General features: G+C 46.9%; 1 protein-coding gene across 9 annotated transcripts in view; it reads right to left on the reverse strand.

Moving 5' to 3' along the window:
- PPFIBP2 (PPFIA binding protein 2) overlaps positions 1-12,704 on the reverse strand; it is a 129,048-nt gene that overhangs the window by 67,662 nt on the left and 48,682 nt on the right. The window contains exons 1-2 of one of the 9 annotated variants that reach the window (XM_025043784.1): positions 7,018-7,130; positions 6,339-6,550 (exon numbers count right to left, since the gene is read on the reverse strand). The exons of 3 other annotated variants lie outside the window; for them this stretch is intronic. In XM_025043784.1, the coding sequence (XP_024899552.1) occupies positions 6,339-6,386 (48 nt within the window). In that variant the 5' untranslated portion in view covers positions 6,387-6,550; positions 7,018-7,130. Of the gene's footprint in view, positions 1-6,338; positions 7,141-12,704 lie in introns of those variants that run through there. 5 more of the 9 variants (XM_025043783.1, XM_025043781.1, XM_025043785.1 and 2 more) reach the window with 5 other exon arrangements.

Genomic DNA, 12,704 nt, shown 5'->3' on the forward strand with positions numbered 1-12,704 from the left:
CCTTGACCTTCTTATGCTCCAACTCTTGGTTTCAATTTTATATAAGGGAAGGCTAAGTGTTGCTGGTGGAGTTGTCACTACCAAATGATCTAAATGCCCACCTTTAGGGAAGAGCAAAGCAAAGTTCATAAAGCAAATTAAGTAGTTTGGTCGATCGAGGTTCATATAAAACACTATGCTTGGTGCTAAACAAATGTTTCCATCTCTGCCATCAAAAAGCGCTGCATTTTTACAGTGAGATGTGGTAAGTACTTTCATAGAGTTGTATGTAAGCTAGTAGCAGTGGCATAGGCCAAGGACCAATTGATTACATCTTCAAAGGAGAGGAGATGCTTTATAGTAGAGTCACTACTTGAATGATTAAGTCTTAAAAGCTATGAAGTAATTTTCCCAAGAGAACAGGAGAATAGCATCTTTGGAAAAGAGTCTTCCCAATACAGATAGGCTATCCATGAAGCTAAACAACACTACCCTTCACACATAATTTATAAAGTGATCCCCACAATTAGTCTAGTACCCTAACAACACTACCTAAACAACACTATCCTTCATACTTTCTGGTTTCCAGAACACAGATATCAAAGGATACCTTGAAGACAGTCTATCAGCTCTCTAACCAAGGGGTTGGTGTGATGTACATCAAGGCTCCTAATAGATCATCCCGAGGAGACTTGAAGTGAGAGAAATGCATTTGATTTACCAAGATCTTTTTCCAAAGTTATAGCCTTGGATAAGTTTCGTTCCTGCTAAATTCTCTTGATGAGGTGGCTGGATACATATAGGACCTACAACACTGGGCTGCAGGAGTAGTGATATTTGTAAGTGTTCTGGTATCTTGTGAAGGGTTGCTATTAAAGCCAGAAAGAGGGTAATAACAGGAGACTCTTTGAGTGAATGTCTTTCCTCATCTTGTCAACAACAATAGACTCATTATTATCAAAAATGCTTCCAGAGACAGAGAGGCAGTATCAGGTGTTGGGGTTGGGGTGAAGGGGTTGCTGCAACTGTTTTAGCTCACCTGGAGGCATTAGAAGTAAACTTCCCAGTGCCTCTTGGAGTGCCCGGACCTTCTCATTTGATTGTTTCATGCCAACAATCAAATAGGCGTGAAAGAAAGATCCATAGGTAGAAAATATGGGATTAGGTGAGGGCCACAGTGAGGAGCTGGTCCTTTGGTCACAAGAATGCCATTAACCTCACAAGGTTCTCAGATGGAAATGAATTCAGGGGAATAGAGATGGGAAAGTTTGCTTGGGAACTAGAAGTAAAAACACACTATCAAAGGTATTTGAAAAATGCCTCTAGGGACAAAGCCAGGGCACAGTGGGTTTGGGAGTGACCAGGAAGGAGTAGAGTTAGTGAGTTTTCAGCCTGCTCTTTCAAGATGCCTGATGGCAGTGATAGCATCAGGAATAGTCAATAATGTTGTAATAACTATGTATAGTGTCAGGTGGGTACTAGACTAATTGGGAGGGGGATCACTTCGTAAACTAGATAAATGTCTAACCGCTATGTTGTACACCTAAAACTAATAGAAAATATTGAAGGTCAACTATAATTGAAAAACAAAAATAAAATTAAAAAGATTCCTGATGGTGAAAGGAAGGTAAGTTACAGCCTGGAGAGGCGAGTACAGAGTTAGAGATTGTTTTTATTTGTTTTTCCCTAAGAATTGAGAAGAAGCATTTCCTTGCCAAGGCAAGGAGCAAATAGGCAGGGAGAAGTTGAGAGAAGAAACAATCAGAGGAACAAAAGAAGGTGAAACAGGATTGGGTCAGGAGGACAGGATACTGGGATAGCCTTGGCCAAGAGAAGAGACTCTTGGCCCATGAAACAGAAGGAGGTTGAAAAATGATGGCTGTGAACATAGTTACATTTTATGATGTTAGAAAAGGAAGATGATTTGTCTAAGTGTGGCTATTTATTTTTATTTTTCAATTAGAGTTGACATTCAATAAAATCAGGTATACAGCAAAGTGGTTAGACATTTACATAATTTATAAAGTGATCCCCCCAATTAGTCTAGTACCCACCTGGCACTATACATGGTTTTTACAACATTATGGACTATATTCCCTATACCATACTTCACATCCTTGTGACTATTTTGTAACTGCCAATTTGTACTTCTTAATCCCTTTGCCTTTTTTTTCCAATTAAGTAGGTGGCGACATCAGTTGAGAGGGGAGTATGGTCGAGGTCATCATCACCATAACTAATACTTACAGAGTACCTTCTAAGCACTTTACATATATTGGATTATGTATCCATATTTTACAGTCAAGGAAATTGAATCCCTGGGAGGTTAAATCAACTGTCCAAGGTCACATGGAGTTGAGATATATGAACCCAAGGAGGTGGATCCAGGACTCGTGCTCTTAGCCAACAGAAGCAGCTTTCACAGAAGCTGCTGTCTGCTTCTCCAATTTCCCCAGCAGTCTGACTTGAGTACAAAGCAAGCCAGTGTCTAGGATGCCTGTGTGTCTATTTGTCTTTGCAGCTCTTCAGGCCCAACTGGATCAATGACTTGAGCATCAGATGACACAGAATAAAGCTTCACGTTAGCAGCTTGAGCTCATTCCACATTCCACTGCAGAAACTAAGCCAATTGCATAGAAGACCATGGTGATTCCATTTTCTTTGTGACTTTGGGTTAGAATTTGGCTTGAACACGGAGAACGCCAGAAGCCAGTAACAGTGTGAAGATGCTAACAGTGCTGGGATTTCTGTTCCTGGGAAAAGACTCTGCTTGGAGCTACTTTTAGAGGCTCTTTCATGACTATGTGGGTTGGAGCCACTAGTCTCAAAGCAGGGAAGGTGTGAACTGTTTGTGAGTCAGGCAGGAACCAAACAGCTGAAAGGCAGAGGCCCTCTGGATACCTGTGACTGATTACCTTGTCCCTGGGCTCTGCTGGGGAAGAAACTGGAGGACCAGCCCTGATCAGCTTTCTCTCAGCAATCAGAGCCAGTAACCACTGGGACCTGTGGTTACCCACAGTGCACCAGGTTGCAGCTGTCTCTTCTGGGTCCCTAGTATGCTCTGGTTTGAGACCTTCATCTGAAATGTGAAAAATGGCCTAGAGCTGAAGGAATGAATGGCATAAGATGCAGGCTAGGGGAGAACCGAACTGGTCCCACCTGTTCCTCTTTCATTCCTCCCACCTGGTCATGGCCAGGAGTGGTTAACCTTTATTGAATGCTTCCTATGTTCATGGCCCACTGCTTAGCACTTTACATACTTTATCTTACCTGAGCCTCACAGAACCTGTGTATGGCAGATACTGTCTTATTCTGTAGATGGAGAAATCCAGGCTTTTGAGGTAATCTACCTAAGATCACATAGCTGCTAAGTGTGGCAAAACCAAGATCCCATGCCAGGCCTTACTTCAAACCGCATGTTCTTAACTGTAATAGTACTCAGGATGCCCACCTCCCCGAGGCCGAGGACAAAGTTTCTTTCCCGAGCAAATGCTAACCCTCTAGGTTCTGTGCCTCCTTGACCACAGGCATCTCCCTTATTGGCCCCAAATTCAAAGACCACCTTGCTCTGTGGCATTGCCCTGTCAGACTGAACAGCTCACACCTCATCCAGGCACCTCTTCTTCTAGAATTACCCCTCTGCATGGGAATATTAAGGAACAGTGTTCCCACCTTCAAAAGCCTGGGCTAAGAAAAAAAAACTGCTCTCCAAGCCACCTCAGCTTGAGAAAGCACACAAGAAGGGGTGGGTGAGCCGGGCGGGCAGGAAGTACTGGAGATCTGTGCTGGAGGAGTCCTCTACAGGGATGGGATCAGCCAGGGACCCATGGAACAGGAGGTCCTCGATGGACTCAGATGAAGTGGGTGGGAATTAGAAGGAGGGCATTGGGTACAAGCTCAGAAAAGGGAGGGAGTATACTTGGGAGCCCATCGGAGTAAATATAAATGATGAAACTGAAAGGGTAAGTTGAGGCTGAGTTGCGAAAGGTCTCAAAAGCCAAGCAGGCTAAAGAGCCTGGGCATTCTCTTGCAGACTAAGGGCAAGTCCCGGGTGCTTAAGATCAGGGTCATAGGATGAAAAGGGAGTTTTTTTAAAAGAGGATTTTTAAAAACAAGAATCGGGAAATAGGGTTTAGGGTAGAGAATAGGAAAGATACTCTGACTATACTACCTATATGTCGTATTCAATACTTTCTGCTTTTCTTTTTTGAATGTTCCTTAAAATTCTAAAAATAGAAGAAAAATATTTGTTTTGTTATGAGTCATCCTGGGGCGTCTGGAGTCTCCCTGCTTAGAGCTTTCTTCAGCAGACTTCCAACTGTCCACAGGAGTCAGGTCTCAGCCTGGGTCTCGGGACAGGAGGGGCCGTCTTACATCGTATCACATGCAGAACTAATTCCTCTACAGGCAGAGCTTCTGCACAAGGTGCAGATGTACATCAACCCTAGTGGCTGGGGCACGGCGCCAACCACACCAGGCACATCATAGCTGGAAGGCCTTCTAGTTAAAAAGCTTCATTTCTGATAACAGGAAAATAAAGACTAAGTGATGGGAAGAGTACGTCCTACCCAGTTCCACCCAGTATCTCCTCATTGAAACTTTTTAAATGCTTAAGATGATGGATGCAAACCTTTGCCAAAATGTCTGATCACTTCAGCATGCTCTGTGGTGGCTGCAATGTCCCCATCCCAAAGCTGAGAGGGGCTGAGCACAGACAGAATTTCTGCTGGGTTCTAAAACCAATAATTTTCTACATATTTGGCAGAAGACATGAGGAAAGAGAAGTCAACTGGGAGACAGATCAAGGTTCAAGATCAGGCTGCACCAACAGCTATAGCACTAATAACCACAAGAGTCTCAGCCCCTCTTGGGACTTGGTTAAATGAAGCGTTTGTACTAATTGATCTTGACAAGCCCCGAGCTCCCTAATTTTGTTCAGCTGCTTCACTTTTCACAGCACCACTTACCATACACCAGATCACAGCCAATTTTCTTAAAATACAAATTGGATCCCCCGTGTATCTCATGTCACTTCCCTAATACGAGTCCCCTATTATAGAACCATGTCCCCCACAACCCTCACTGTGGCCTTGGCTGTCCTATGTGATCTGGCATCTGCCTGTCTTTCCTCTCCAACACTGAATTCAGCCACACTGGCTTTCTCCCAGGCTTGAAACCCGTCCGACTCCCTCTTGCTTTCAGATCTTTGCACATACCATCACTTTTGCCTGGAATGTTCTTCGCCCTGTTTTTCACCTGACTCACTCCTACTTCTCTTTCAGGTTTCAACAAAGTGTTACTTCCTCGAAGAGGGCCCCCCTGACAGCTCCTGCTCAATCTTCAACAGCCCTTGTGGGCCTTCTGTTCCTCCTCACTGCACTTATCAATTTGTAATTTGGGATCTATTTACCAGGACTGCTTAACCCCTATCTCTTGCACTAGATGGAAGATCCACAAGAGCAGGGACTGCTTCTTCCACTTTGCTCACCACTGGACACCCAGTACCTGAAACTCAATAAATATTTGCTGAATGTGCAATGTGGAGGGTGCGTGAAAAAGCCAATAGGTCTAGTGTTTGGGTGTTGGGGTCGGGCCTTCTGAGCTGTATACTTCCTGTCCCTCCTGTTCCTCCTTAGTTACAATGTCATATCTCTTATCTGCCAGCTGCTTTTGCTTTTCCTGCCTCTGAAAAACGTTCAGCCTCAGAGTGAAAATAAATGGACACCCATCTTTTTATGACAGTCACAAATGGGGAAAGAGCCTGAGTTCTGGGAGTATGGATGCTACTCCAGCCCTCAACATTCATTCATTCCTCGCTCACACCGCACGCTCACACTCATCCCCTCAAGAAAGGGCATCAACAACTTGCAACCCAAACTCTCAACTTCAGAGCACTCAGAAGAGAACTCCCGAGAGAGCCTGCCTCCAGAAACGCAGAAGCTCTTTCAGCTGACAGCACACTCCTCCCCACACTGGATAACACTGGAGCTGAGAATAAGCTCAACAACTTCCCGATTCAGTGCATTTCAAAGGCGGCAGCTTCCAACTCGTGTCCTCAAATTGAAAAACGGTGGACACCTTTTCCTGGGCACGATGTTGAGAGCTTCCAACTGTTTAAGTGCCAAACTGAAAATAACTAACTTTCCTCACTCCATTCTGGCCTTTCCATACAGAGGCTCATTCACCAGAATGTCAGGAGAAACAAAGACAGCTGGCTATTTCTCCCCTACTGTCTATAATTAGATTCTCATGGAGAACTTGGACAAATACCTCCCCCACAATACACACACCCCACACCCAAAGGGTCTCTCCCCTCACTCGTTTCCACGGAGACCCAGACAAAGCAGCCAGTCACTTACCCTCTTCAGCCACGCAAAATGCTTGTAAACATCAATGTCCCCATCCATGCTGGGCACCCATGTCAGCAGTTAGATTCCTTGGTTGAAAAGCCCTTTTTTCTGGCTGGAGACCAAATTCTCTCCTCTTCCTTGCCTCTGCCCCCTCCCCCTCAGGGACATCAAGCTGTGTTCAAGTTTCCCCACTTCCCTGGCCAGTGTCCTCCAGCCTTTCCCTAAACAGTTTCAGATACACAAGACTCAGCCCAGACCGTGCTGCTCCAGAATCCTCCCCCACCGCCCCCACAGAAACACACGGGCACCAGCGCTGGGATACAGAGCCCGCGGAGCAATCGAACCTAACGCAAAGGTAGGGAAAAAAGACAGACTTGGAGAGGAGTTGTACACATACGTGTACACACACACACACACACACATTCCTTTGGTGATAATACCAGAGCCTGCCAAAAGGAAACAGTCCCGAAGAAAATTCCTCGTCTGGCTTTTCCTCTCTGGAGTGGCTGGAACTCATTACCAAGAGACCCTGATTTCCTGTCTCTGCTCCACTCTGCATTTACCCACATGCTCCCAGCTGCTCTTGGTTTATTTGGGACTGGGGAGAAGACTAAAAATAAGTGCTGCTCTTGGAGGAGCTGCCCGTTCCCACACACAACCTGGCCCCCACCCCGAAGCCCACGCCTACCCCTTTTCCTGGCTGTGCCCTGAGGATAGCCTGTTGTTCCAAAAAAGAGCACGTTCAGAACCAGCTCTGGTCTGGGTTCCTGGCCCTGCTGGGTGTTTGCTGTCCGTGGCCCTGTCCACCAGAGACCAATAGCTGCAACCTCAGAGCCTTCTGCCACTTGGGGGAGTCAAGCTCCTGGCCGGGGCCAGACACCACCACTGGGCTCCCTGGGGCTGCATTCTGCACCAAGATGGGCTACAGCTTCTGTCAAGTCCCAGGCCTGCCTCGCTGGCTGTCCCCCACCCCAAACTAGCTGCCTCACAAGCCAGGGTGGGAGGAAGGGTCAGGCTGCTTCATGTGTGAGTTCATGAGACAGGGAGAGCTCCAGGTAGGAGTCTTGGGAAGGCAGTTGCTGGCAGACAGGGAGCTGTGTCTGTTTTTCTATTGGCAAGTCACATGCGGGCTTTCCAGGAGGGCCTCTCCAGCACTCCCCAATGCCGCCCCCAACTCCACACAATACCATCTCCTTTGAGAGCTCCCCTAAAACAGCTTTTCTCCCTTGCCCAGCCCTTGACATGCAACCTCTGGCTACGAATGATTATGAAAGCAATCTTTGATGTGGGTGCAGTGGGAACTGTGGTTACATGCAAGGGCTCTGAGCTCTGCTGCGTAAATGACTTGCAGGCGCACATCTTGTGACTGCAGGGTCCCTCTGGTGCCCTGGGGGTTCACCCAGAACTCCCAGCTTGAAGAGAAGGCTCTACAGGGTGTCAGCACACCCCTCAACACAGCATCAACATTCACCACGGCCCAGAAGCAGGGCCCGAAAGACAAAGCAGAAAGATATGCAGCAGCCCAGACTCAGCAGGCTGGCCCAGCCCACAGATCTGAGAGGCGGCAGGAGCAGAGCTCTGGCCAGCAGCTGACAGGGGAGGAGTAAATTCCTGGAGACACACCCAGATCAGAGGCCTGAAAGGAAAAGCAGGCTCAGCTGCCCAAGTAGAGCTCTAGACCTTTCTTCTGGCCTCTGGCCCAGTTCCAGGGCATGGCCGGGCCTCACCTGGGCCTCAGAACTGTGATAGGATGTGTTAATGAAGAACATCTCTAAGGCTGCAGGGGTAAGGAGGCCTTCTTATTTTTTCTGTCTAAAAGTCTAAAGAAGTTGAATGAAGAATTTGGACAACACACATTTGTCCAGTATCCAAGGCAAATGAAACTGACTTCCTGCCCTGGGCAAATAAGGAATTACCAAATGGTATGTGGTAAAGGTGTTTCTGGGGCTCCAGGGTGGAAGAGGCCAGAGAGCTAATCTGGGGGCTAAGCCCCTGCCCACCTTGAAGGAAGGCTTAGTGCCCTTCGTAGGTTCTGGTGTGATTGGAGGAAAGAGGTGACCATGTGGCAACATGGCTGCTTTTTAGCCTTGCTGACTCCTACCTGCCCATGGGGAGCTGGTTTGAATGGCAGCCCCTCTTCTTACTCCCTCCTTAGCATCCAGACTTCTCTCCACTTCGCCACCTGCCGTTCATTGAACCACAGCTGCCAGTTCATACATCTGTCCTTGCACCAGACCGGAGGACATGTGTCTGAGCCCTGAATCACTGCTCTAACTTCCATGCCTAGCACAATTCTTGGTACATGGTAAGAAATGACACATTATTTGAATGAAAGAATGAGGCTCAAATGGTAAGATTGGCAACATAAGACTAAAATTCCACTTGGAGAAAATGAATCTTGAAGGTCTGTTTCCCCGGAGTAAAGATACTCAACTCGAAGAGGAAAGGACAGGGCCAGTTTCACCTATTAACTCAACTTATGTGTGATGAATTGAAGGGGGGAAGGGGGGAGGGAAGGAGAGGAGGAAGGGAGGGAGGAATCCAGACAAGTTGCAGCTAAATTCTTGACATATTTTTATGGTATCCTCAAGTAGCAAGTCTTTTCTCAGCCCCACCCCACCCGCCTTTTTTTAAACACCAAAGGACATTTTATTTATATTGTAATTCAACTCAAAAAGTCCACAAAATAACATTGCAAATGACCTAGGAGTAGGGCATGTGTGTATGGCTGGTGAACTGAATGAGATGCGACGGATAAAGGAATAACAGGCACCTTTGCCCCACTAATCCCCCAGGTGGCAGCTGGCCCGGGCATGGCCCCATCGTGGTGCCCGCAAGGTAAGCCCTGGCTCCATCCCCTCACTCAGAAGAATATCCTGCTAGGGGCATCGCACAATGGTCCAAGGAGGGGCTTTGGGGAACATACAGGCCCCTGAATATGTTCATAAAATGTACATAAATCACTATTCTCGGAAGATAAAGTTGTCATCATTTTATCAAAATGATCCATGACTCCCAAAAGATTTAGAAGCCTGGGTTTTATCTGGCCTAAGCAGTTACTCTGAAAGGTTTAGGCTGCCCTTGGTGGGGAGATGGTTGTGGGGGGGCCGTGTAAAGGAGCAATTCCTGCTTCCCTTACATCTGCTTCCGCAAGGGAGAGTCTCAGGGACGCCCTGAACCCATCACTGAAGAGAGAAGTCCTCAGGAACCACACAAGGTACATAAATACGGGTCATTACAGTGACCCTGCCAGCCCTCGGGGACTTCCCAGAGCAACTCGCTCACCGGCAACTGCACTCAACTCATTATTACCTGGAACATGAGGCAGCCAGCTGAGGGCAAAGGGCAGGAGACTGAGAGACTGAACATTTGGGGAGTAAAAACACAGCTAAGAGGCAGAGTGGTCAGGTTTGGACAAGAGAACCCACGCAGCTTGCCCTCCTCCTCATCCCAGGGTCTAGAAGGGGCCCCATGACAGTCAGGATGGGCTGGAACTTTTGGTACTGAAGCGAGAATGACTGAGGGTAGGGTTCCCTTGCTCCTCCTGCCAGGAGTCAGCAGCATCCACTCTAGAAGAACTGTGGACTGAGAGGGGTCTCATGGGTCATACGCCATTTTGCTGACCTATTATCACCTGCATCCTGAGCTCCAGCTCAGCCCTGAGCCTTGGCCTCTGGGCCGCGGTGCTCGGTTCCAGGACCCCCCTGGGTAAAGTCAGATACAGGCTTGTGTCCTCCAAAGGGTGCACTACACAGTGGGCCTGCCACTGGGGAGAAGGAAGAGGCCAGCCTGAGGACACTGCTCCTTTGGGCTGGCAAGCAGTGAAACAGCAGCCTGGCCACCACAGCCCAAGTCCCCACCGTGCAGAAGCATGAGAGCCCACCTTAAAAATGGGGAGGGGGGGAGGAAGATGGGGTAAAGGGGGTCACATATGTAGTGACAGAAAGAAACTAACTATGGGAGGTGAACACAGTGTAAACATATATATGCCTTAAAGTGTGCGGCTGAAACTTACTGGATTTTGTTAACCAATGTCGCAAATGACTGACTGACTGACTGACTGACTGAATGAATAAATGGGTCGGGACAAGGGTCAGTAGATGTTTCCTGTAAAAGGGCTTTATGGCAAATGTTTTAGGCTTTCTGGGCCATATGATTTCTGTCATATTCAACTGCTATTTGCAGGACAAAAGTAGCCATAGCCAACACATAAATCAATGAGCATGGCTATGTCCCAGTAACATTTTATTCATGGACACTGAAAATATAATTTTATATCATTTTAACATTGCAATATATTCTTGGGATTTCTCTCAGTCGCCAAAAAATGTAAAAATTATTCTTAGCTCATGGGACATAAGAACTAGGCAGCAGGCCAAATGTGGGCCATAGATTGCGGACCCCTGGGGCAGGACAATGCTTCCCCATCTATAATGAACTGCCTGGGCTAAAGAGAGTTCTTGTAAAAATGCAGATTCTGACCCATTAGGTTGAGAATGGGGCTGAAAACTGTGCATCATTAACAAGCTTCCAGGTCATGCTCACGCTGCAGATCTCAGGACAGGATTTGAGCAGTAAGAGGTTAGGAAACCCTTTTCAGAAGTTCCTTGAATTGCAGGGTACTAAGTTTGCCTGGAAGCAGGAATTCTCCAGAGCCTGCCTGCCTACCGGCAGGTGCCTAAAAGGCCAGAAGGCTCCAGGGGGTGTGGCTCTGGCAGGCCTTCTTCACGGGTGGCTGTGTGTCTACATGCTCAGACCTCAAGTTATGCTAACCTGGCAACATCACCCACCATGTCCCCAGGGTCTGAAGCAGGAAATTGCGTGGGGAAGATTTATTTGCTCTTTCACCAGTGTTTGCACATTCTTGGTCATTTATAAACATTGGTTCTTAGGGGTTGAAATAGTCTCCTCAAATCAGGCCTGAAAAAAAGCCTGATCTCTAGAATTTAAAGATCAGGGTACAATTTGTGTATGTGTGGTGGGGGCGAGGGGAGGGGATCAAAATCCAAGAAAAATAAAACTGCTAAATTTGCAGTGGCTGAAGACCTCAATATGCGGTGCTGTGCCAGGAAAAGTGTATTCAAAATTCCCCATAATTCTGGAGGCTTCCTTACAGCAGGGCTTGGCAGCCATGGGGGTCAGGAAATGCCTCCTGAAAGGAGGAAGCCATCTTAATACTGCCCCAGCAAAAGGCACTGAAATTAGGGAGTCTGAATAGGCCTTCTCACCAATGACAATGTAAGGTCAGATCTATGCCCCTAGGACCAGCCTTCAGCTCTCCCATCTCTTCTCTGGGTCCACAAACAGTGGGGGCCTCCCAGTCCTACGCTTTGTTCCCTGGGTATCAAGGAAAATGGGAAAGAACTCTCTTTGCCAGTTGACCCAGGTGCACTGTCTAGCAGTTTCACTAATAAGGTACTTATGTCATCTTTTTAATTGAAAAAGGCGGGGGCGGGCGGGGGAGGTTGCTATTTTTCTCTTGTAAAGCCCACACCTTATTCTTTGGGATTTAGACTTTCCAGAATTTGTCCCTGACTCCCACCTAGTGGCTTCTTCCAGTATTGCATAGGCACAAAGAACTCCACCCACAGGCACACCAGCCCTGCCCAGGACAGGAGTTTCTTGGGAGTCAAGCACAGGAAAGAAACTGCTGACACCTATGACTTTCTGAGCTCTCACTCAAGTTCACACCTGTCATAGGTGGAGGGCAGGAAACACAGGCTGGAAATTGGCTCAGAGACTCTGCTTTTTTTATTCTTGAAAAATGGGCACCAAATTTCCCCTTCTCTTTTTAAGATCTAGAGAAAAAGGTTTTTTTTCTATAAAACTCTTGTCTAAATTTTCAAAATGAAAACATTCAATACGCATATATCCCGGCCCATCTTTTGTTCCAGACCCTGGGTGGAGAACGAAGATAGAGATGAATGAGAAATTCAAGCTCACGGTTTATAATTCAAAAAACAGCTTTTTCTCCCCACCGTTTTTGCAACTCTTCTGGCTTTTCAATATGGTAAACAGATTTGCTTCTTTGGCCAGAATAAAAGATTGCAAGCTGAATCTGGCAGGACTTCCTGGGCTTTGTCTGAGAAGCTAGGAGCTGAAGAAGCCGCCATCTGCGACGAGGTACTTGAGCTAAGGAAGGGAGTGGCCATGTGCCCTCCTGGGCCTGGGTCTCTTCCTTTGTTTCTTGAGGATAGTTAAGAAGGTAACTGAGGTGGTGACAGAAAGAAATCTAACTATGAGCAGTAAACACACAATGTAATGTATATATGCCTTACTCTTTAATTGTACACCTGAAACTTACTGGATTTCGTTAACCAATGTCACCATAAAAAAAAAAAAAAAAAAAAAAAAAAAAGGAACAGGGGGAAACCT

The sequence above is a fragment of the Pteropus alecto genome, unplaced genomic scaffold, assembly GCF_000325575.1.
Source record: "Pteropus alecto unplaced genomic scaffold, ASM32557v1 scaffold402, whole genome shotgun sequence".
Classification (NCBI taxonomy): Eukaryota; Metazoa; Chordata; class Mammalia; order Chiroptera; family Pteropodidae; genus Pteropus; species Pteropus alecto.